At 43.4% G+C, this 25002-nt stretch overlaps 3 protein-coding genes and 1 long non-coding RNA gene across 8 annotated transcripts in view; 2 read left to right on the plus strand and 2 right to left on the minus strand.

The window, feature by feature from the left end:
- The window catches only part of LOC103002581 (E3 ISG15--protein ligase HERC5), a 42342-nt gene extending 24330 nt beyond the window's left edge, over nt 1-18012 (plus strand). For all 3 annotated transcript variants that reach the window (XM_057546401.1, XM_057546402.1, XM_057546403.1), the window contains 10 exons: nt 1195-1308; nt 2249-2359; nt 3936-4106; nt 6358-6501; nt 7417-7583; nt 13270-13336; nt 14190-14260; nt 16305-16488; nt 16570-16672; nt 17740-18012. In XM_057546401.1, the coding sequence (XP_057402384.1) occupies nt 1195-1308; nt 2249-2359; nt 3936-4106; nt 6358-6501; nt 7417-7583; nt 13270-13336; nt 14190-14260; nt 16305-16488; nt 16570-16672; nt 17740-17945 (1338 nt within the window). In that variant the 3' untranslated portion in view covers nt 17946-18012. The remainder of the gene's footprint in view (nt 1-1194; nt 1309-2248; nt 2360-3935; nt 4107-6357; nt 6502-7416; nt 7584-13269; nt 13337-14189; nt 14261-16304; nt 16489-16569; nt 16673-17739) is intronic.
- A 3870-nt stretch (nt 18013-21882) lies between these two features.
- Nucleotides 21883-22581, minus strand: PIGY (phosphatidylinositol glycan anchor biosynthesis class Y). Its single transcript, XM_007184107.3, has one exon. It carries the CDS (start codon nt 22579-22581, stop codon nt 22366-22368), a length of 216 nt encoding a protein of 71 aa, XP_007184169.2. The 3' UTR covers nt 21883-22365.
- Nucleotides 22582-22677: 96 nt separating this feature from the next.
- On the minus strand, nt 22678-24482 carry PYURF (PIGY upstream open reading frame). The gene is made up of 2 exons (XM_057546406.1): nt 24173-24482; nt 22678-22819 (listed from the first exon to the last, which is right to left on the minus strand). Exons 1-2 carry the CDS (start codon nt 24373-24375, stop codon nt 22678-22680), a joined length of 345 nt encoding a protein of 114 aa, XP_057402389.1. The 5' UTR covers nt 24376-24482.
- A 140-nt stretch (nt 24483-24622) lies between these two features.
- Nucleotides 24623-25002, plus strand: part of LOC103002317 (uncharacterized) — a 53928-nt gene continuing 53548 nt past the window's right edge. For 2 of the 3 annotated variants that reach the window (XR_009008311.1, XR_009008309.1), the window contains exon 1: nt 24625-24819. This is a non-coding gene — a long non-coding RNA (uncharacterized LOC103002317). Of the gene's footprint in view, nt 24820-25002 lie in introns of all 3 variants that reach the window. The other variant, XR_009008310.1, reaches the window with a different exon arrangement.

Genomic DNA, 25002 nt, shown 5'->3' on the forward strand with positions numbered 1-25002 from the left:
TTGGAGTCAAGGTGGGGATGGGTTGATGCAGGAGTGGAGGAAACAGCTTTTTCATGTCTAGGTTACCCTGGTTCACTCTAATGGTAGCCCTTTTGGGTCCCAGATTTATGAAGCAAGGTTCCCTAATTTGAACAGAGTCTGGGCTTTGTCTCCTTTTCTCAAAGTCTCAGCCACTGAAACTGAAGTTCAGGTTCACCAGGTTTGGCAGATACTCTCAAGGGAAATGCCACCTTCCCTTAGTTTTTGACCTGATTATTCCATATCTGCTGACAAAATCAGTAATGCATCCAAAAATGTTGGTTTACAGTTTATCCTGTATTTATGGTTGTTTTCAGTGAATCAAAGTGCCTAATCTATCAAACTGCTTAAAAAAAAAAAAAGTCTGCCCTACTGCTGAAAAGTGATGCCTGTTCTTGGCTATTTTTAAAGGTTTTATATAAAAGTGAAAGATCAATCAAAAAAATAATTCCAGGTCTTGAAAAATTGAGCAGTTTACTGAAGAGCTCAGGGAAAGTGTATTGTAATGAGCTTGCCATTTACAAAGAGAATTCTTAGAAACACTGAAGCAGCAACAGAAGAAATCTTGAAGGGATCCTGCCGTGTCCTTTGACTCTTAACAGGCAACGTCAGAATGTCTGTCAAGCTCCCCCCGCACACACACCTCCAGAAGAATCCACCAAGACGACGCACCCTCTTTCTCCGTGACGCTGAGGCTGTCGACAGGGCAAGGCTGAGATCAGCAGGGTCCTGAGGATCCCAGTCACGGGGACGAGACAGCATCCCCGCGCGGTGGCGCTGGTCGGGGCACTAAGATCCCGCAAGCCGTGCAGTGCGGCGCCCGCCCCCCGCAAAAAAAAGAACGAACGAACGTGACATGAAGTATTGGGCCCCAGAGTAGTTTGGATTCATATTACACTGTACTTTTCTTTGCACTTGAGTTTCTTTAAAACTTTTCTGTGGATTAAAAGTAACTAGAAGTTTTTCATCACACCATCAATTTCTACTATTAAATCTTAGGTATTCTTTACGCTCCTGAACGTTTGGGGCTTTGGCAATGGGGGAACTGGATAGAACTTAATTCTGGTCGTTCAGAGTATGTTTAACTTGCTGTTTATTCTGATAATCTCATTTATAGCCATTAAGCAAAATTGTCTTTATATAAAGAACTTTCTCACAGGTGGTATTTTATTTAAGGTAAACCAGACTGCATATCAGCTGCCTGAAAATATCTTCGAAGTAAATGAACTCACACACTGGCTTGATTTTTACGAAGATGCATCCAAAAGAACCGCCTCGATAATGAACGCAGTAAGTACGGCATATTTAAAGAGGGATTGATCGTCGGTAAGTTAATACAGGCACTCGTTGTATAACTTTGTACGAATTTCCAAAACTTCCTGTACTCTGCAAAATTGCCCAATAGAAATAGCAGGGCTTATGGGAAAAGCAAGGCAGACCCCTCAAAACCAATGCAGTTTTGTAGCCAGAACACTGACAGAAAAGTGCTTTTCCTACCTGGGGAGATAGCTCAGATCAACCAGGCAAGCAGCTTGTGGACAGTGCCGTGAGAAGATGAAAAATGCACAAAAACCGAAGGGTAGAAATCTCTCCCCACCCTTATTAGAGGACCGGTGGCATTGAGGTAACACCTATGGGAGTGGAGCTTTGCTCTTAAGGTAGGTATAGGAGGCTCAGTGACTCACCAGGAGCCAGCAGGATAGGGCTGTAACTTTGGGGAGGGTTCCCTGGGTGTAAGTACTCCTTTTTCATTTTCTTAAAATAAAGCTAAAGGGCTCTTGCTGCCAGTTCAGCAGCTAATCTGAGACTTTTTCCTCCTTTTCTCTGAAGGTTCTAATTCTACTCCTAGCACATCGTCCTTTGCCTGGGAAAGAGCTAACCAGCTCTCTACATTCTGTCACTCCCCTGCTTACCAAATGCATCTGAACTAATTTCACATTTCAGAAGTGCAGGTAGCAGCAGAATAGACTCTTTGGGAAAATGTCCAGAGTTTATAATTAATGGTGAAATTAAATGAGTACTGAAAATACTAGGTCTATATACCTTTCATTGATATATATAGAACATTTTCTTAGAATTTTATATATCTGAGCACTACTGACGAGCATTTTGGATTGCTTTGGCTCTAAGTACTGAGACCTGAAACCGTCAGGGCTTTAAGGCTAAGAAGTAAGGCGTAAGATTTCTCTGTCCTTTCATTTATCAAAATTGTTGTCATTTCCTTTTTTAGGACACTTCAATGGACATCCGCTATCCTGTCATATTCAGTCATTTTCCATTTATCTTTAATATTCTGTCGAAAATTAAACTACTGTATGCAGACTCGCTTTTAAAAATACAGGTATGCATGCCTATTTCTTTGTTTTCATTAGCAAATCAAATGACGAGTACCTTTTCCAGTGTATAATAGAGGAGTGATAAGGGAGCCGCCCCCTGGTGAAGCCAGTGGTGGTCATAGCATTCAAGAAGCTTATACGCTAATGAAGAAGGCTAGAGAGACTGTCACAATTTGAGTTGGGTTGGCCTTGAGGCATAGTAGGGCCTCAGTAGCAAAGGACAGAGCTTGGGCCTAGCTGTAGGGCTTTTGCCTTGAGGTTGGCGCCGGTAGTCTTCTGAATGGTACTCAAAGACGCGTGGCAGACGTGGGCTTGATTGGGATTAGCACCAGTACATAAGAAGGTCCAATCTAATGGGAAAACATAGTAGTGGGAATAGAGGTGACAGAGGATTCTTGAAATTCAGACCCAAAGAAATGGCTGGTACTCTGTGATCATGCCATAATAAAGGTTTGTGAAAAGTATTTCCCTTCCAGATGTACTTACTGTCATCAGCTGACTTGGTTCTGTTTGTCCGCGTATCCAGCAAGGGGTTTTGAACTTAAAATTGTACACTTGAAAATGCCTCAGAAAATGTACCTCATTGCATTTTTATAAGGATTAAATTTGTTAATATAGGTAAAGCATTTAGAACAGTGCCTCTCACAAAGTGCCCAAAAGTGTTAGCGCTTGTTGTCACTTTTGTGCTTATATATGCATCTGTATATCTCTATGCATGAATAATATTCAAATCTATGTCATAAAAGTAGATACCTTTACATAATGCAGTTGCCATAATAAAACAAAATAGGAAATTGATTTATAAGTTCCAAGTAAGACCATTAATGAAATATTTAACAAAGGAAAATGGAAAGAAAAAAGATACGAGAACTTTATTTTGCTTCAACTCTGTAACTATTCTCTCTTGATTTTAAACAAGCTTCCGGTAATTATTTTATAGAACTGTCATTTGACTTCTCTCTGTTTTGCTAGGAGACATAGACGTTAATGATCCCAAATTGCCATTTGGTTCCAGATGGACGGTCTGTGTGTCTGTTTGTCAGTCTGTGGGTCTGTCTCTCTCATGGTAACTTCGTAGATTATCTGTCCCCTAAAATCTCTTGTCTGAGTTTTCCTCCTAGAAAAGGATATCTCTAGAGAGGTCTTTCATCCTGCACTTTTCCTGCAGCAGGCTTCTTTTCTAAACGTCTGAACTTCTCTTCCTGATGAGAACACTAGGTTTCAGCTCACTGCTTCGGGCTCACTAGTCAGTCTCTTAGCCTGTTGACGATCGTCAGTCGGTCACTGAAGTGCTCGTAATTGTGTTTACGGGATACAGTGGTCCAGAGGAGCCCGCGGTTGGTCACGTTCCTGCGCACCCAGATCAGCCCCGCAGAGCTTTTCATTTCCTGTGTCTCATGTATCTTCTGCTCACTGGGGGTGAACACTGAATATGTAGCCTGTCTCCAGGGGTGAATATAGGGCTCGTTTCATAAATGTTTGTGACACGCGCGTATAATACACTGAACCGGTTTATTCTACTTCGTAAATATCTACTTGGAGCAAACGGTGAAATGGAGTGAAACATTTTTCTTTTCCCAGGAGAAGAGATTGCGAGCTTTTATGAGGTTGGTTGGCGTTGTGGAACAAGAAGGGTCTGAATTTGCTTTACTGCCCACCTTTAATCTAACAGTCAGAAGGGGTCACTTGATTGAGGATGTTTTGAATCAGCTAAATCAGTTTGAGAATGAAGATCTGAGGAGGGAGTTACTGGTAAAGTATAATTCTTACCTAATGTTTTTGCTGCTAAGACAGAAAACATAAAAGAATGTAATGACGGGCCTTACAAAGAGGGAATTATCTCCCTTTTTCCGCTGGGGTTATCTGTATTGGAGTTCCCCTGGTTTCCCCCAGTTACCTGTGAATTCCAGGTGAGTGCTGTCAGTACACTTTGGCTGAGGAGCGGCAGGTGAAATGGTCGTCCTCCCCACAACCTGGTCAGGTAGATAGCCCGGTACTAGCCCTAAGAGGTCCATTCCCTCGTGAGGCTCGAGCAAGCCTGGCTGGTCATCACCTTGTGAAGGTTCCGGTGAGATGGGGTGACCCAGAGGAGAACTGAGAGTTTGTTTCTGCTCTCCTGCAGGAACCCAGGTTGCTTTGTTGAAGAGAGAGCATTCTCTTTATTGACTACGTAGTTTTTTGAGGGTATAATTGTAGATATCACCATGTCCTGAATATTCATGAATCACGATCTTTGGTTTAGCTACTATATAACTTGTCTTACCTGTGTTATCCCATTTAATCTTTCTGATGCTCTCGTGGGAAAACACGCTTTGTGAGGTTAAGGAGCTCGCCCCTATAAAGGGGCAGGGTAGGAGAGAGGACACAAGTGCCAGCACAGAGCCGCAGGAATTTCCGGTGTTAAAGCAGCATGAAAAAGAAGGGAGGAATGAAAGCTTAAATAGTGCTTCATAAGCGAAAGCAAGGGAGAAAAGAGTGTGAAGAAAGAGGTGGCGGCCAGAAGTGTAAAATGAGTGGGTGAAATCAAGATGAGACATGAGAAACTCAAGTCCTTGGAATTGGGGATTCACAGATTCTTGGTCCTCTTGGAGAGAAGCATTTAAGTAGAGAAACGGGTTTAGAAGTCGGTGTACATTAATCTCCAAAATTTGGCAACCTACAGTAGAGGAAGCCAGTATTGTCTGTACTGGAAACAATGGTGTTGAGATTTTTTTTTTTCTTTTAAGCATAAGGGAGACCTTAACATATTTGTAAACTGAAGTGAAGGATTCCAAGAAGGAAAGGCAGAAAGGAACAGAGCAAGTAATTGAAGGAGCAAAGATGGGTTATAATAGAATCATCCTGAGGAGGGCTTGGTGTCAGCAGGTGCAACGCTGCCTCCTTATGGAATCAACAGCCAAGCCAGTAAATACGTGTGCTCTGGTTTTTCAGTTTTTTTGAAAATTCTGATATTTATGACTTCTTTATGTTTATTTTCATTATACTTAATGTACCTGATAATTATAAAAATGATGCCAGTTGAGGTCAGTTTAGTGGTAAAGACTTCAGGCTCTCAGGTTTGTCACCCGTAGGATTCAGTCTCAGTAGCTGGGGACTTCCCTGGTGGCGCAGTGGTTAAGAATCTGCCTGCCGGGGCTTCCCTGGTGGCGCAGTGGTTGACAATCCGCCTGCCAATGCAGGGGACACGGGTTCGAGCCCTGGTCTGGGAAGATCCCACATGCCGCGGAGCAACTAGGCCCGTGAGCCGCAATTGCTGAGCCTGTGCGTCTGGAGCCTGTGCTCCGCAACAAGAGAGGCCGCGATAGTGAGAGGTCCGTGCACCGCGATGAAGAGGGGCCCCCACTTGCCGCAACTGGAGAAAGCCCTCGCACAGAAACGAAGACCCAAAACAGCCATAAATAAAAAAAAAAAAAAAAAAAAAAAAGAACATCTTTGAAAAAAGCTACCTTTGCCAAGTAGTTCAACAGTTACTCAGTTCAGTAAAAATTTATTAAAAAAAAAAAAAAAATCCGCCTGCCGATGCAGGGGACACGGGTTCGAGCCCTGGTCTGGGATGATCCCATATGCCGCGGAGCAACTAAGCCCGTGTGCCACAGCTACTGAGCCTGCACTCTAGAGCCCGTGCTCCGCAACAAGAGAAGCCACTGCAATGAGAAGCCCACGCACCGCAACGAAGAGTAGCCCCCGCTCGCCGCAACTAGAGAAAGCCCACGCACAGCAGCGAAGACCCAACACAGCCAAAAATAAAAATAAATAAAATAAATAAATTTATTTAAAAAAAAAGTCTTAGCAGCTGTATAACCTTGGGAAAGTTATTTAAATTCTTGAAGCCTCATTGGCCTCCTAGAATTAGTAAGAAAATTCAATACGCTAACACAAGTAATTTGCTTACCCCACCCAGTACCTCCCAAATACTTGGGTCCACAAATAGTTATTAAACGAGATTTAATACATAGCAATACAGAGCTCTGGAAGTGATGCATTATTTGCTCTGTTTCTTTAGGTTTCATTTAGTGGAGAAATTGGATATGACTTTGGAGGAGTCAGAGCAGAGTTTTTCCATTGTCTCTTTGAAGAAATGACCCGGCCAGAATATGGGATGTTCACATATCCTGAAGAGGCTTCCTACATGTGGTTTCCTGTCAAGGTAAGTCCTCTTTTCTTGGTGTAGGTATTTCCTGAGAGAAAAGGTATGGGGATATACCATAGAAAATTAGGTTGTCTAGACTGTTATATTTTAGGAGAGGAATTATTGATGTAATTATGGAGATAACTTTTAATTCTAAAAAGGTGATTATTTTCTCTAAAATGGGGGTCCTCTTTCCCTGGGTTTCCAAGTCCACACAAGAGAATTTAAGCAATATATATGTATTGACCATTTCTAGAATGTATAGGTAAAAATGAACCCTTCCTTTCTTAGGCACTCATTCTTTGTTCTGTTTTCCCAATGAACTTGAAGGTAAAGCCTATGAAAAGAAATTGCAAAAACTTTGTTTATAAGGATTACTGAGCCTCATGTGTTTCTATTCCTGTTAATACTTTTATTTTTTATTGAAATATATTTGACATATAACATTGTATAAATTTAAGGTGTACCACATGTTGATTTGATATATTTATATTATAGTATGATTGCCATTGTAGTGGTAATTAGCACCTTTATCACATCTCATAATTATTTCTTTTTAGTGGTGGAGAATTAAGATCTAGTACCATAGCACATTTGATGATTATAATACAGTATTGTTATCCATACTCACTGTACTGTGCATTTGAACTCTAGGATTAATTTGCTACTCATTGCAGCTTTTCCGCCTAAACAACATCTCTCCTATCTCCTCACCCCCATCCTATTAATGTTTTCAGTAACCAAAACTGTGGCAGGAATTTAAATTGACTTAATAATTGAATACAAACCCTAAATATTCTTATCTCAAGATTTTTGGTTGTAATTTGTGATTCGATTTTGTGAAAGGGGAAAAATGGTTTACCTAATATAAATATTCCATTGTACTGGTAAAAATTCATAATACGTTAAGGTTTTTTTTTTTTCTCTTTTCAGCCTAAATTTGAGAAGAAGAATTATTTCTTCTTTGGGGTTCTGTGTGGACTCTGCCTCTTCAGTTGCAATGTCGCCAACATCCCTTTCCCACTGGCTCTGTTTAAGAAACTTTTGGACCAAGCGCCATCATTAGAAGACTTGAAAGAACTCAGTCCTGTTTTGGGAAAGTAAGTTAACATAGTTCCTTTTACAGAACCTTGTCTAACATATATTTAGATAAATATTTAAACACACACATTCCAGTAGTATTTTCATGTTCAATAGTAGCATTCTGGGTATTTTAAACTGATTCTAACTTTGTCAAATTGTTAGATAATAATTTAACTTTCTAAAATTAAGAAAAGTTGGTTTTTCGTATAGTCAGTCCTCACTGTTTGCATTAACCTTTGGTTTATTTGAGCAGAGACAGTCATGACAGAGCACAGGTTACACCTTGGTGCAAAACCTGCAAGTGATGCTTATTTTATTTCATTTTATTTATTTACTTATTTATTTTAAAGAGACATGTTTTCCAAAGTTGTTTTTTTGTTTTGTTTTTTTAAAAATTTATTTCTTTATTTTTGGCTGTGTTGGGTCTTCGTTGCTGCGCGCGGGCTTTCTCTAGTTGCGGCGAGCGGGGGCTACTCTTCTCTGCGGTGCGCGGGCTTCTCATTGCGGTGGCGTCTCTTGTTGCAGAGCACGGGCTCTAGGCACACGGGCTTCAGTAGTTGTGGCGTGCGGGCTCAGTAGTTGTGGCTCGTGGGCTCTAGAGCGCAGGCTCAGTAGTTGTGGCGCACGGGCTTAGTTGCTCCACGGCATGTGGGATCTTCCCAGACCAGGGCTCGAACCCGTGTCCCCTGCATTGGCAGGCGGATTCTTAACCTCTGTGCCACCAGCGAAGTCCTGATGTTTATTTTAAAAGTTGTTTCATGTCATCATCTTTAAAATGAAAACTTATTTCTAAGTTAAAAGACAAGCCACCACCTCACAAAACGTATTGGTAACATATAATAGAAAGGGTTACTATCCCTGCTGAATAAAGTGTTCCTGCACATCCATAAGAAAAATTGACAGAGTCTACAAGAAGGTAACCTACAAAAGAAGCAATAGAAATGGTTCATAAATAAAGATGATCGTGGATAATCATAAATTAAGTGATCATGGAATGCATATTAAAGTGAGAGGCTAACATGGACCTCAAATTGACAGTGGTTGGAAATACTGACGCTGTGTAGTGTCAGCAGGGATTTGGGAAAAGGTTCACTCTGATTTCAAGAATTGTGCGTGGAATTGTAAATTGGTAACTCCTTGTCAGAGAGCAGTATGGCAGTACAGTAGCCCCCCTTATCTGCAGGAGGTGCGTTCCAGGCCCTCCAGTGGACGCCTGAAACCATGGATAGTACCGAATGCTATATACACCATGTCTTTTCCTATACGTACATACTTAGAATAAAACTTTATTTACAAATTTGGCACACTATGAGATTAACAATAACTAATAATAAAATAGGACAATTATAATAATACACTGTAATAAAAGTTATGTGAATGTGGTTTCCTTCTCTCAGAATGTCTTACTCAGGAAATCTAATGCCTTTTCCATCCTGACTAAGCACTTACCATGCCCTGTGGCCGTAACTTCTGCAGTTTGAGGTGCAAGAGCAAACCAGTATGAATTTCTTTTTTCTTCTTCACAGTTTCCCAGGTAGAAGATTCTTTCATACTGTAGATCCTAGCAACCTCGGCATCTGAGTTTTTCTTTCCTTACTAAGTTGAGAACTTTCACCTTTTCACTGAAAACATACAGTTTATGGCTTCTCTTGGGCCCGTCCGAATTGCCAGCGTCCCTCCTCTTGCTTTTGGGGGCCGTCATTAAGTAAAATAAGGGTTGCGTGGATGCAAGCCCTGTGATACCACAGTGGTCATGAGGCAGCTACTGAATGACCAACAGGTGGGATACGCTGGACAAAGGGATGATTTACGTACCGCACAAAGAGGGCTGGTGTGAGATTGCATCATACTACTCAGTACGGCCTGCAGTTTAACACTGATGAGTTATTCTGCAGTTTTCCATTTCATATTTTCAAATTGCAGTAGACCACAGATAACTGAAACTTTGGAATGCAAAAACCATGGCTAAGAGGGGACTACTGTGCTTGGAATAAAAAAAAAAATGTTTGCTGCTTTGACCCAGCAATTCTACCTCTAGACGTTTCACATTCAGAAATAGGCAATCGGGCTTCCCTGGTGGCGCAGTGGTTGAGAGTCTGCCTGCTAATGCAGGGGACACGGGTTCGAGCCCTGGTCTGGGAGGATCCCACATGCCGCGGAGCAGCTGGGCCCGTGAGCCACAATTGCTGAGCCTGCGCGTCTGGAGCCTGTGCCCCGCGACGGGAGGGGCCGCGATAGAGAGAGGCCCGCGCACCGCGATGAAGAGCGGTCCCCGCACCGCGATGAAGAGTGGCCCCCGCTTGCCGCAACTGGAGAAAGCCCTCGCACGAACCGAAGACCCAACACAGCCAAAAATAAATAAATAAATAAATAAATAAAAATAAGAAAATCCTTAAAAAAAAAAAAAAAAAAGAAATAGGCAATCATGCGAATATGTCTGCTAGTGCACGTTGTATTAGATAGTTTATAATATGTAGACTACCTAAATGCTCTTCAGCGAGGGAATTAATGTTTTTGGTATATTTATGCAATGGAATACTATGGGGATTTCTAAAAGAATGAGAACGGTAGTATGATTCTATTATTATTATTATCCCTATTTTACAGATGAGGAAACTGAAAGGGAAGAAAGTTAGGTAACTTGCCCCAGATCCCACAGTGACAGATCTATGGTTGGAACACAGACACTGGCTCCAGAATCCAACTATTAATCGTTATACTTATTATACTAATAAGATAAGGAAAAAAATATTGAAAGTACCAAATTTGGAAAGGAGTAGATAAATTGGTTGTTAATTTTTACGGAAAACATTGAAAATGACATAAATAATGCTTATGCCTAAGAAGACTTAATAAACTAAATAACTTAATATACATAAACTGAATAAAGACCACTAAACCCATATTAGCATTTCTCAAACTTTTAGGTCTTAAGACTCTCTTAAAAATTAAGAGAGGCCCCCAAAGAGCTTTTACTTATGTCGGTTACATTTGTCAGTATTTATAATATTAGAAATTAAAAGTGATAAATGTTTTAAATACAGGAATACACGCTCATTCTGTTAGCTGTCATATAGCCTCTGGAAAACTCTGTTCTCTACTCATGACAGAATGTGAAGGAGGCCAGTAACATCTTAGTAGTATTATGAAACTAGTTTTGACCTTGTGGACCCCCCTGTAAAGGCCTCAGGGATTCCCAGAAGTTGTTGGTCTTGGTTATGCTTTGAGAATCCCTGATCTCTATATTCAATAAAACTCCTATTTTAATCCCAGCAGGCTTAAAAAAAAAAAAAAAAAAAAAGGCTGATTTAAAATTTATATGGATGAATAAGGGGCCAGGAATAGCCAAAAATAATTTGCAAGGTGAATAAAGATGGGGAACTTGGCCTACCAGATATCAAGAGTCATTAGAAAGCTGTATTAATTAGGGCAGTATGATATTGGTGCAAGCTTTCCAATGGTACAGGAGAGCATAGAACCTGACCCCTATGCACATGGCACTTTGTTAGAGGTAGTATGCTAGATCAGTGGGAACAGAAGTACTGTTCAATTAATGCACCTGGGAAGAAAATGAGAACAGATACCTTACATCACGTAATAGAATCAACTCTGTGTGGATAAGGGACTTAAATATTGAATGCAATGATGATGAAAATATGGACAGTTACCTTTCTCACCAATGGGATTTCTCAAGCAAGGCATAAAAATACCAACATTAAAGGAAAGATTGATAAATTTAACTGCAATAAGATGAAAGAAGTTCTCTGTTCATCAAGAGATACCTTAGCAAAGAGAAAAGATACTCTTCAAACTGTAGATATATGTATAATATTTTGGGGGTGGTAGAAAAATGGGATAAGGGGAGGTACCCCCTATAGGTAGGTATAAGATACTGGCAATGTTTTAGTTCTTGTTTGGGGAGTCAGGTTCACAGGTGTTCTTCATAAACATACCCATAAATAAGCAAATGAGCCGTACAGGGACATATAAAGACAGAGTATCATGAACCAAGTTTATGATGAATCCAGTTTTGTCAGCTGAGTTCCCATAACTTTCCCTCAACCCCCCAAAGTACAATAAAACATGGTCTGTTTTTATCATGATACCATAATAAAAGATCCAGCATTTTAGAGAATTCCTTGGCGGTCCAGTGGTAAGGACTTGGCACTTTCACCGCCGTGGCCTGGGTTCAATCCCTGGTCGGGCAACTGAGATCTCACGAGCCATTTGGCACGTGGCATGGCCAAAAAAAAGAAAAAAAGGATCCAACATTTTGGCACAATACGGTAATAAAAAATCCAGCAGGGAAAAGAAATCAACTTGGATTCCACCTTCTCCCAGAGGTCTTCCCCGATGACACGCATCCCTTCAGAAGGAGTTAACCAAGCTCTCCCAAGTTGTACCTGAACCATTTACATCGTTCCTAGCTGCACATATCTGACAGCACTGTAGTAAGATTTTTATCAGCATATCTTAGCTATAAGTCTCAGGATTTAATCAATAATAACGTCTTACTCTCAGCTTTACATCCCTTATCCCTGCCGTACCAGATACTTAATAAATGTTTGTTGAATGAATAAATGAGTGAGGGAGCACATAATATAGTATGCCGTGTATTACTTTACAAGTATTTATAGGGACTTCTCTGGCGGTCCAGTGGCTAAGACTCCACACTTCCAGTGCAGGGCATGCAGGTTCGACCCCTGGTCGGGGAAACTAAGATCCCGCATGCCGCGTGGCCTGGCCAAAAAATAAAAAATTAAAAAAAAAAGTATTTATAAAGGTGGAAATATAAAGACAGGCTGCTCTCCATTCGGATATAACCTCTGTTCTCACAGATGCCTTGAAACAATTCAGGTGGTCAAATTTCAGGTCTGTCTTAAGCTTGAAGATACTGGGACAGGAGGTATAGAGAAGGTCCTTTGACCCACCCACTCCTAAAAATGTCAAGTGATACCTGATAATTAAAAGGAAATCTATTATTCTGTAAGTAATGTTTATTAAAAGCTTAAAGGTAACACCAGTGTGATGAGTTTCAGAATCAGTAGGCGTGTTAGTGATCCTTTTCTGAATAGGAACCTCCTGCCACTGGGTAAGGCAGACAGGGTGGAGGGAAGAGAGCTGGGAATTGTGTGAGGAGCCCGCAGAATTGCAAATAATCCTCCAAATCTCACAATTCCGGTTGAGGTCTGGCCCTCGTTAGACTATCAGTACACAGAAACAGGTTCTGTGAACTGAACCTGACCCTCCCACCTTGGGAGTAAGCGTGCCCTTGACATTTATTTTATTTTATTTTTTAAATTTTTTTTAAACTTTTTTTTTTTTAATTTTTAAAAATTTTTATTTATTTATTTTTTATTTATTTATGGCTGTGTTGGGTCTTCGTTTCTGTGCGAGGGCTTTCTCTAGTTGCAGCAAGCGGGGGCCATTCTTCATCGCGGTGCGCGGGCTTCTCACTATCACGGCCTCTCTTGTTGCGGAGCACAGGCTCCAGACGCGCAGGCTCAGTAGTTGTGGCTCACGGGCCTAGTTGCTCCGCGGCATGTGGGATCTTCCCAGACCAGGGCTCGAACCCGTGTCCCCTGCATTAGCAGGCAGATTCTCAACCACTGCGCCACCAGGGAAGCCCGACATTTATTTTAGATGATGTTTCTAGCCATCATGATTATTGACATCTGAAGAATAAAATCATGTGTTCTTTAGGAGTTTGCAGACACTTCTGGATGACGAAGGCGATGACTTTAGAGAAGTATTTCACATCCATTTTAATGTGAGTAACAGTAAAAATCAAATTACAGCTCATATTTAATCTGATTAACCATTTCTATATTTACTTTCCTTTAATAAAAAACCACACTGAATTAAGCTAGTACAAAAGGTGTTCTTTCTCATTTTTCATGAGCTGGGGTGTATCAGTTAGATTTTACTAAGTAACAGACGACACCTAAACTGAGTGGCTTAGAACAGGAGACACGACTCTGGGGGTGTCTGGACTGGGCCAACTTGGCGGGCCGCCTGGCCCACAGTGGCCTTGCTTACACACCTGGTGGCCAGCGGGCTGGTTGGCTGAGGGGGTGTCGGCTGGAACAGCTCTCTCTGTTCTAGTGCCCTTTTATCCTCCAGTAGGCTAGCTGTGGCTTCTTCACGAGTGGTCGCAGGGTTACGGCGAGTAGGAGATGGCAAGCCCCGGCACACAGGCTGCTTTTCAAGCTTTTGCTCCTGTCAGGTCCCTTTGGCTAAAGTACTTCACGTGGCCACACCCAGACTCAGGAGCTGAAGAAATAGACTCGCCCTCTTGATGGGAGGTGTTGCAAAATCACATAGCGTAAATACCAGGATGGGAGGAATTTATGGCCATTTTTTGCAAATCTACCATACTAGGTCTGTAGTGTGTAAAGTGAATAGTGAGATATGGCAATTGTCCAATTAATTTATTCAATATGATCAGTTAAAATAGATAATTCAAGTTCCTTTAAAAACTTACTTTTTGTTCTGCATGATAAAGGTGGTAATTTTTTACCACCTTGCTGGTTTGAGGAAAAGAGGTATGCTCCAAAGTGTTTTTGTTGATAATAGATTGTTCGGGATTCTCTTGGAGATACTGAGTTCATTTGTGGTTACAGGTGCATTGGGACAAAAATGATGTAGACTTAATTCCTAATGGAAGTCACATAGCTGTCGACCAGACTAACAAGTAGGTACAAAGAAATGAAGTATTTGTTTTGTTTATACACTGTATTTATTTCACTGGGCTCTAAAAATTCCTTGTAGTTATAATTTTCCTTTCTTAATTAATCATTTTCCAAAAAGGCAGAGAGTCAGTTCACGTTGTGTGTGTGTGTGTGTGCGCCTCCTAGGGTTTGTATGCTGGCTGGGAAGGAAATGGCTTTCTTGGAGAGGCCTTCCCTCATCTTCCTGTCTAGGATTATACCACGGACCTCTCTCTCTTTATCCCCTTACCCAGCTTTACTTTTTCTTTTCACGTCACACGTTACGTACCTTTAGGATTTTTTGCTTGTTCACTTATCAGTGTTTCCCGTAGCTCTGAGGAGCTGCATGATGGCAGGATCTTGGTCTGTCTCGCTCACCGTTGTTTATCCAGTACCCTGCAGTTGTCCACAGTGGTGTCTGGTCCATAGCAGGCACTTAGTTTTGTTAATATTATTAGATGTTACTGTGGTATCTTGACTTCCCAGTACTTTATGGGATGCCATTTAAAGCCATAGAGTTTGCGATTATAGAACGCTCCCGATAGTTGGTCAGAGTGGCAGAGAAATATCTAGTGAGCATTCTTTATTTTAAAAAACTTTTTTATTATAATATAACATACAGAAAAGTTCAAAATTATAAGCATGCAGATCAAGAAATAGAACATTTCTAGCTCTGTGGTATATTTTATGAATACACCCCAATTTGTCCATAGTATTATTGATTGCCTGGCCCCTTCCCCTGAAAGAATTGGCAAATGTGCCCAAAGGCAGAAACTGCAAGTTAAGTGCTGGGCTCACCTCAGGGAGGGAGCTTCCCTTCTGTCTTAGTCCAAAGGCCTCTTGAGTCTTGACTTAGATTTGGAAACCTGGAGCTAGATGTGCTTTTGTTATATTACCTGGGTTTTTCTAGTTCTTATCACTGGGAACATTTGCTACGAGCTACTCCATCAGAGCTAGATGTATAAATCCCCTCTTTATTTGTGTTTAAGCGCAAATAATTACTCTGACAAATTCAGACAATACAAAAGAGTATAAAAAAGGAATTTTCCCCTGTCTCCCAAGCCCATTCTCCAGAGAGAACAGGGACGGTTTTATTCTTCCAAAATTTTTCTCTTCTAATCTGTCAGTTCTCTTAACTGTGTGACCTTGAGCAATCTCGTACCTTCACTGTGTCTCAGTTTCTTTTCCTCTTTACCAAAATGCCGTAAGAACCTGCCTTGCAGAGTTTTATGAAGATTAAATTAGACAGTACATGAAAAAAACAGCTCTAACAGTTCCGAGGCACATGGTAAGCACCCAGTTATTAGATGTTCTAGCTCTTCCTTTTTTTTTTTTTTTTCTGCTTTAAAATATTTTATTGGTATCCTTTTGATAAGACCAAGTAAAGGCCGCCTAATTCATTTTGGCCCCCAAATTTCTAGGCAGTCCCCTCCCCCCATCCCCCGGAGGTTGACAGCTGCTCACATGGGTTAATGCAGGAAAGATGTGCAGTTCCTAGGATCTGTCCAACACCGGGTGGAGGACAGCCTTTGTGTCAGCAAAATTCACAGTACCCGGGTAGAAGGCACGCTGCTCTCCACTTCTTGTCCCAGCCTGTTGTTGCAGTGGCAGGAACCATTACCTGGGCAGACCAGCCATCCCAACAGCACTTCTCCAAGAGGAGAATTCCAAACCTTAGGCCTTCAGTCACCAGGCTAGCTGGCCCTGAATCTCTGTGAAGGGGCACTGCCCCAGCTGGACTTCCAAAGCTCTCGTGCTTTATTCAAGAGTAACACACCGGTGGATGTCTCAAGCCCCCTCGTGGCACTGCAGACCCTCCTTCGAGAATCGGGGGGCTGCACACCGGCAACCGTGCAAAGATGGCGCAGGTGCCCGCCTTCCCCTTGTTTGGGGAACGTTCTGCAGCAGCTGCCAGGCGGACCCCAAGGCCACTGTCTCTCACTGTATTTTTATCGTCCTTTTCACCCCCTCCCCCAGTTTTGTTCACGGTATTGCAGTAAGCTGAAATCATTTTCTGTTTCATTAAAGGAGAGACTACGTTTCTAAGTATGTCGATTACATCTTCAACATCTCTGTAAAGGCATTTTATGAAGAGTTTCAAAGAGGATTTTACAAATTGTGTGACAAGGAGATTATTGAATTTTTCCATCCTGAAGAACTCAGGGATGTGATTATTGGAAATACAGATTACGACTGGGAAACATTTGAAAAGGTACATCATAAAGGCCAAGTGGTTGGAATTAAAATTTTGTTTGTTTGTTTCCTGAATATTTTTTTTTGCATTTTTCTCTAGAATGCATGTTACGAACAAGGATATGACAGTTCACATCCCACCATAGTGATGTTTTGGAAGGCTTTACACAAGTTGACTTTGGAGGAAAAGAAAAAATTCCTTGGTGAGTATTGCATCAGGAGGAGATCTATAATCTCAAGTCTTTTCTGTGACGTAAGGAAATCTTGTGTCTCATGGGTACCATTTGCAACAAATCATACTGTCAGAGCCACTCCTAGCCCAGTGGAGTGTCCTTTATGCCAGGTTGTCCCAACACCAACAAATAAATGTTAATATAGGTCTTTCTCCTGTCATTTTCAATTCTGCCTTGCTTCTAAATTTTTCTTCGTTTCTTTGAGCTAAATATTGAGGCTTCTCCTGTAGTTGTGTCGCCATTCGGTTAGCCAGGCCTTGTGGGATGAGCCAGGCTGTGTGTCGTCATTTGTCTCCGCTACTTTACCTCACCTTCAGACTTTGAGCTCAGCTTTATGCCTGCTCGGTGCTTTTCCTGAGACCTGTCTAATGACTTCCTCTCTCATTTTCTTACTCAACTTCCTTAGCTTATTTTTGAGAAACGTTTATCTTCTTATTCTTTTTTCTGTGGATAACATGGGTGTTGGAAGGTATTCAGACTTCTCCAGAAGCCCAGCCTAACTCTCCAGTCTTAACGCTTATAGGAAATCTTTGTTCCAGCCAAACAGTCCCCTTGTCTGTACATTCTAGAGCCCACTCTGCGCCTCCCACCTCCAGCTTTCTCCTTCCGTTCCTTGAACCTTCCCCTGCCTCCTTGTGGCCTCTCTAAACCTTGCCCTCCTTAAAGGTTCAACTTCATTCCGAACTCTCGGACGTCTTCCCGGTCATCCCAGCCTGCTTCTCTCTCCCTGCTCTGAACCACAGCATTCACGCTCAGGACGTACTTAACTCCACGGCACCTTGTTTGCTGTCTTACACCCTTTTTTCTCCTGCCGTTTGTCTTTTCCTGCTCAAGAATCTAATATTCCCAGCCAGACTGTAAGCTACTTGAGGGCAGTGACTGTGTCAGACTTTGTGCCAACAGTGGTCCCCAATGCAGTCCAATGTAGGACTCTGCACAGGGGCCCTCAGCTAGTGTCTTTGAATAAACACATTTCCTCTCTGTAAATTTTGGTCTCTGTGAAGCAGATCACTCATTTTGATTCTTCTTTTTTTTAGCGTTTCTTACAGGAACGGACAGAATTCAAGTAAAAGGCTTAAAGAACATGAAAATAACATTTTGCTGTCCTGAATATTTGAATGAAAAAGATCCCATGAGGGCACAGACGTGTTTTAGTGTCCTCTACCTCCCTAAATACTCTACAATGGAAAGAGTAGAAGAAGCGCTTCAAGTAGCCATCAACAGCAGCAGAGGGTTTGGCTGACTCTACCTCACGCTCTTTACCGCTTTCGGGAAATGTTTTCAGAAATAAAATTAACGCCAAAATTAACGTAAAAGTCTTGCTGACTGTTCAGTGTGTTTACCTGCTTTTTTAGAATGGCTGTTTTTGCATGTAAGATGTATTCGTAATGATACAGATTAGGCTGTTAAAAAACAAGGTGACCCTGAAACCCAGTGCATCAAGCGAGACAGAAGGGATTTTTTTACTTCATAAACGTCTGGGTAGTTTGTCCAGGGCTGAAGTGGTTCTTCTCCCTCTCAAACTGCTCTAGTAAAAGTCACAAATGACTTTCTTGTTGCAGATTTCAGTGGAAGCTTGCCCATTTCCATCTTAAAGGTATTTATTGCATTGGAAACTGTTGACGACTTTCTCCTCAAAACTCTCATGAACTGCTAGGCTGTCTTTTTTCCTCGGCTGCTCCCTCACGTCCTTTGCGTGCTTCTCTTACACCCCCGCGACCTAAGCGCCCGCCCGTGCAGGCGTCTTTTCCCACTCTGCATGTGCCGCTCGTCGCCATGGAGTCAGTTACGACCTACACGCTGGTGGTACCCAGATCTCTCTCTTTGCCTGACAGGAGCTGATAGAGTCCAGCACTACAGCCATCTCTCTGCGTAGCCTGCGTCTACCTGCATGCCTCTCAGCTCCTTCATCACAACATGTTCAAGAAGAAGATGGCCATTTTCCTGTACTCAGCTTGGAATGGTACCACCAATACCTCCTACAGCCGTCTTCCCTTCCTCCCTCTTCTTCACTCCCTACGTTGAAAAAAATCAGTCAGGTTTTGACAATTCTAGTTCTCATCTCCCTCTAAGCCCACTGCCAGCGCTTTAGTTCAGGCTGTCACCATCTGTCCCATCGCTGCAGTTGTCTCTCAACTGGTCTCCTTGTATCTAGACCAACACCGTCCAGTAGAACTTTCCGTGAGGCTAGAAATCTAGATCTGCGCCGTTGAATAAGATGGACCCCTGCTGTAGATAAGGTTTAGCTGTTGAAGAATTTTGGAGAGAGAAAACTTCCGTTGGTAGTGGTGGCAGAAAAAGTGTAGAACTGTGCTGTCCAATGTATGGCTATTTAGCTAAAATGAGATTTACAATTCAACTCCTCAGTCATGCGAGCCACGTTTCAAGTGCTCAGTATCTACACGTGACTGCTGGCTACTGTATTGGTGCAGATTTGAGCACGTGTCACCCCAGGGGTCCATGACACACGAAACCTCTGCAAGTTTGCACGTGCTTTTTTTTTTTCCTTTTTCTGGGAAGGAGAGCCATAGTGTTTATCAGCCGCATATATCAAAACAATTTTAAAATCAAGCAATAACATCCAATCTCGTTAACACTGTCATTCTAGTTCCCAAATCCATCCCGACGGGCCTCCTGGTCTCCCACCCCTGCCCTGCATACGCAGTGTACCACATTCTGGTCATTTGTAACTAGCTCAGTTTCCTGAACCGGCTGCAGTCTCTGCCCTGTGCTTTTTCACACATGGTTTTTCTTCTGCCTGGAACCCTCTGCTCATCCCACCCCTACCCCTCCTGCTTCCTCACCTCCTCGGGCTTCGGTTCCACCTCCTCCTCTGTCTGGGTTATTCCCAGGCGTTTCTCAGGATTCACTGCAGCTGTCAGGGCTGTCTAGTAGATGCCATGAGAGTGAATAAGTTTGTGGAATATGGCTACCTAGGTCAGAATTCCCCAACTACTGTCTTTCAGTTTCCTTCCAAGAGCGTAGCTGCCCGTGGTCCCAGGAGTTAGCTGAAAGTGCCACCTAGTGGCTAATGCGGAAGATAGCAGTCACTTCCAAATGGAGCATTTCATTAAGTGGCACAAAACTTGTCCCCTTTCCACACATAATAGAATCTACTATGGCTCTTGGTTGTACTATGTAATTTCTTATTTCCTGCCTCACTTAAAACTCCCACCAGGTCTGTGACAACTTCCATGTCACAGATGCAGCGTCTGAAGTTCAAAGAGCCTTCCTTAAAAGCCCACTCTGCAGGAATGGAAGAAACTGAAGAGGAAAAGTAGGTCATGACGAGTCCTTTCTTGCTCCCTCAGGGTGGAAAATCCCCACTTAGAAAGCTGGTGGGAAGGAGTTTATTCGCAAGGTGGTTAAAGATGATCCCCGATAGGGACACGGTGAGGACGGTAGGGAAGAGAGTCTTGCTAAGAGGCTCTGAGGAGGCAAGAGGTCCCTGCCATTGTGGACTCAGCTGATTATTGGGGGGGGGGGGGGGAAGAGGCCCAGTTAGTTAGTGAAAGAATCAGGCGGTATTTCTCATGGTGGGTTTACAGCGCGACAGTCAGAGGTGGTGAGGTCAGCGTCATGACATGCATGGCATTCTGTAGCCGGAAGCTGGTGCAGGAATCCCCGCAACGGACAGAAAGCAAGGATGACGCGCTTGTGAGGGACTCAGGGACATGAGAAAGCTGCTGGAGAATTTCCAAGAAAGCGTGTCACATCTTAGAGGGTCGCTAGAAGTAGCATAACGTGGTGGGCAAAATTGAGCAGGCTTAAGACCTATATTCCACTACTGTCCGTGTCTCTAACTAGCATTTGACTCCAGCAAGTAAGTGACTTGGAACCACTGAGCCTTATGCTGAACATATAGATATTGTTTTTCTGGGTTTTTTTGGTAACAGCTTTATTGATATACAAGTCGCACAGCGTATAATTCAGCCATGTACATTGTACAACTCAGTGGATTTAGTATAGTCACAGAATCGTGCAATCATTGCCACAGTTGATTTCAGAATACAGTGCTTGTTTTATCAGCAAAATTCTTTCATTTACACTGACAATAGTGAGATTTAGGGCACATTAAAAAAAAATAATGCCATTTCAGGAAATGATAGGTACCTCTATTGTCTTCCATGTTATTTGTATATTGCCATAGAGGAGGGTTTTTTTGGGTTTTTTTTGCTGCATTGGGTCTTCGTTGCTGCACACGGGCCTTCTCTAGTTGCTGCGAGCAGGGGCTACTCTTCGTTGCAGTGCGCAGGCTTCTCATTGCGCTGGCTTCTCTTGTTGCAGAGCACGGGCTCTAGGCGCGCGGGCTTCAGTAGTTGCAGCTCGTGGGCTCAGTAGTTGTGGCACGCAGGCCCTAGAGTGGGTGGGCTTCAGTAGTTGTGGCTCACGGGCTTTGTTGCCCCGCGGCATGTGGGATCTTCCCGGACCAGGGCTCGAACCCGTGTCCCCTTCATTGGCAGGCGGATTCTTAACCACTGTGCCACCAGGGAAGCCCTTGCCATAGAGTAGTTTTTAAAACATGACTTGTACTACAGTATATACATTGAATTAATGCAACAGAAAACACATCCAACCTCGTTTTAATTGTCTTTTGAAGGGGAAGAATCACTATCTAAAGGTTCTGTTAGACTACTTTAAGGTTCTATTAAGAATCAGTTAAGGTTATATTCAGTTCTTAGGTTTCTTTAGGGTAACTACTGTGAAATATTTATGTTACACTTCTGAAAGAGTTATTGTACTCATCAATCTTGTTGAAAGTTCTGGAAAATCAGGAACTATTAATGTGTAAAATGCTCATGCCCTTAGTAGTGCTATTTAAATAGGTCTCCTGTGGCAGGAAAATAAACTGAAATGTGCCTCAAAACGTAGCCCTCAACTCAATAGGACACAATCAGCTATTTGCAAACCTTTCAACCCCACCTCTACCTCCAGAGGCACATACTTTCCTGGGAAATTATTCTATTTCGGCTATTATGTGTCTCTCTAAATATTCTAAGTTTAAAATTTAGAATATTTTACATTTTCTCTTCCTTAGAATCACACTCTAGTGACCAAAGGGGGATAAAAACCCCACAAAACTACAAATTGTTTTATGGAAAATGTCAATATCTTATTATTAATGTAAATGTGATGCCAAAGAAATGAAGGTAATTTTACAAACTCAGAATTTTGGCAAATACATGAAGTTTCCATTTTATTACAGTTTTATACCACATTAATTCAAATCCATTTCTCTACAACTACTCCAACAGAGCTCCTCTGGAATTATTTCAGTCATCCTTAACATATGACTTTACCAGACTCTGAATGTAAAATAAACATAAAAGATTTCAAATTAGTAACTTTTAATTATGAATGGGATAAGACATAAAGTCATCAGATGATGGCTGGGGCTATTAATTTCCAACAAGACACTCTTGAAATGTTTCTCCTGATACCCCAGGTATAAATAAGAACCTTCAAAAAACAAGGGCAGAACCAAAGTACAATAAAGAAGCCTCTGCAGCTTAAGCCTCCCCTAATCCTAAACCTCTAACAGAAGCTAGGCAAAGCATCTTTCTTGCACGTTAAGTGGGTGTCCAGTATTTCCATGTAGTTGAACTTTCAGAGGCAGACACTCAAGCCTATCCTTAGGATATACCGTCTTGGCTCTGGTTGTATTAATTATGCCTGAAGAGTTTAATACCCATCCAAGTCCAAAGGTGGAAGAACACATACACGGGTATGGTGACCGGCAAGAGCAGACTGTAAAAGCACAGGCTGCTTGTGCTAGTGCAGCCCTGCGGGAAGTTTTCTTCCACGGAGGCCGAGTATAACAGCCCTGCTAACGAGACCAGCGGAATAAGGACAGTCAACGTAGGAAGAGACAGAAACATTCTTCCCCTCCACTGATTACCCGCCACTCTGACTTTTTAAAAGGCGGATGGTATTTAGAAAATTCAGTTGTGTGTGTGGTCGTTTTCACGTATGATCTAATGCTGCTCCGTTTCTTCTTGCTTCTTATTTTGATGTGTCATCCTAGCTGCCTGTGGTATCATATTAGGAATCCCATCAGTAATTGGATAGGCTATTCCTAACTCTTCGTTAATCAGTTCATTTGTCGATGCTTCATATCTGAGGGGGAGAAAGAAAAACAAAATGAATCGTGGAGAACAAAATGCTTGGAAGAGCTTGATGTTCAATAAAACAGTAACGTTTATCCAGTCCTTAACGTTAAGAGTTAATCCCAGAAAAGCAGAATTAGACTGCTTTTCATTCTAAAAGCAGGAATAGCCCATCGAACCACTTCTCTTAGAAAATGAATCTCTTTAATTGTTCCCATTTTAGTCAGTTTCTCTCATTTTCTTTTTCACTTTATTCCCAAGCCATGCCTCAGTTTTTTAAAATACCAGTCAGAAAAGATTTGCCCTTTTCATCCAAATCTTCCTTCACTACTTTTTTCAACCCCCAAACAACCCCCCTTCATTTACTACTGGAACAGACCCTAGAGGAAATTTCAACTTCTTCGTTTTAGAATACATGCTTAATAGAGCAGCCTTATTGACCCATTAAAAGGAAACCACTGAAAAATCGAGACACACAAAAGTTTGAGAGAGATGAGAGTGCAGAAATGAGTACACTTCGGAACACAGCGTGTCTGCAAGTGAGCTGTTTACACAATTAGCTAAGAGGGAGATCAAATGGTAATTTCAAGGTTTAAGAAAACTGAGTGAGTCACATGTTCGTTATGAGAAAAACCCTGAAAGAGACATGAAAAAGATGAAGATGACTAGCAATCCGCCACCCCAAGACCACCGCTGACGCCATGTGGGTGTTTCCTGGTGTCGGGGTTCCGAGTCGGCGGCCTGCAACGGTAGTGTCCCCCCACAACGACTCTACGTTAAAGGTTAAGCAGGCCTTTACAAAAGCCAAAAGCCGAAACAAGGCGGCACCCCGCGCTTCCATGCCTAAGGCCGTACACGGCGTCTGCGCAAGACTCTGGAGGCCACTGCATCTTTCATCGTCTTGGCTGAAAAATCGGAACGCCGTGGACTGGTCTTGAGTCCTACGAGCTCCTAAACCGGGCTCTCCAGGTGAGAAACCCTTCGGGTCCTTTTAAGAAAATGCGCCATTGCTCAAGCCCCGCCCGCGGGCCTTCCGAACCATTCGGCCCGCCCCGGGGTGCCTGGAAGTCTGCATTTCTAAAAAGGTGCCCTGGCGATGCTCAGGCGCGGCCACGGGAGAACCGACACGCGCTCCGGCCCGCGCCGGCGAGCGGGCGGTGCGGTTCGGGAGGAGGCCTGGGGCTCGGCGCGCCGCCGGCCTCCCGCCTCCCCTCCCCGCGCCGCGGAAGGCCCCGGGGCCAAGGAATGGCAGCCAAGAGCATGCCCGGAGTGAGCTGCCAGGGCTGCTCGGCGGCGGTCCACGGCCATGCGGTCCACCCGCTCCCCTCCCCGCGACGGAACACCCGCCGCGGGCGAACCTCACCGGAGCGGCTTCTTGGAGAGCGGGCACACCAGGAACTCCAGCAGCGCTGGGTCGAAGGCGCGGGGCGGTTCCCGCGTCCGCTCGCTCTGCTCTGGGGACGGCCGCGACACCGACGCGTGCACACACCTCTGGGCGACCGCGGGCGGCCGTGCGCGTGTCCCCCGCAGCGCTGAGGCGAGCCGGCCGCAGACTCCGCGCGGCATGGCCTGGCAGCCCGCGACCGGGCCCCTGCGCGCCCGTGACCGCGCCCGTGACCACCCGCGCCGCCGCAGGCGCTGCCCGGGAGTCCAGCCCCCGCGGCCAGGCCCCGCCCCCCGGTGCTCGGGAAACGCTGCCCCCGACAGGTGGCGGCTAGCGCTTTGGTTCCGAGGACGCCCCGGACCCGACTGCTTTCGCCGCGACACCGCTCGGTAGTCGAGAGCGCGGCGTGCAGCCCGGGCCCCTTGCGGCTTCTCCTGCGCGTTTGCAGGTTACAAACAAAACCGACGCTTTAAGGCGGGGAGGGGGGGCAGGGTGTCTTGAGTTTTCACCAGAGCCTGTCGCAGGGTTGCCAGGAAGCCAGTGGCCGACTTCAGAGTCACACAGTGTTTCACTTGGACCTACGTGGTTATCACCAACATGAGGTTTCAAACACACTGTCCTGTTGGGTATGTTAAAAACATTACTTTGTTTTATGTAAATCTTTACTATACCACAGTTCCTGTAGCATCGTTTGGCCTTTTTCTTTTTTTCTTCTCCTTTCATTTAAAAACATTTAAGGACCTGAAAAGAATGACTTAGTCCCTCTTCACCTCTAAGATGTCCAGATTCTTACCCTGTGGGACTCATCG

This window comes from Balaenoptera acutorostrata, chromosome 5 (assembly GCF_949987535.1).
Source record: "Balaenoptera acutorostrata chromosome 5, mBalAcu1.1, whole genome shotgun sequence".
Taxonomy (NCBI): Eukaryota; Metazoa; Chordata; class Mammalia; order Artiodactyla; family Balaenopteridae; genus Balaenoptera; species Balaenoptera acutorostrata.

Excerpts from the sequence above, each read along its gene's own strand:
- PIGY (XM_007184107.3), bottom strand. The coding sequence starts at position 22,581 with ATGTTTCTGTCTCTTCCTACGTTGACTGTCCTTATTCCGCTGGTCTCG.
- PYURF (XM_057546406.1), bottom strand. The coding sequence starts at position 24,375 with ATGCCGCGCGGAGTCTGCGGCCGGCTCGCCTCAGCGCTGCGGGGGACA. Across the intron at positions 22,820-24,172 it reads CTCTCCAAGAAGCCGCTCCG|ATATGAAGCATCGACAAATG; the intron begins GTGAGGTTCGCC and ends TCTCCCCCTCAG.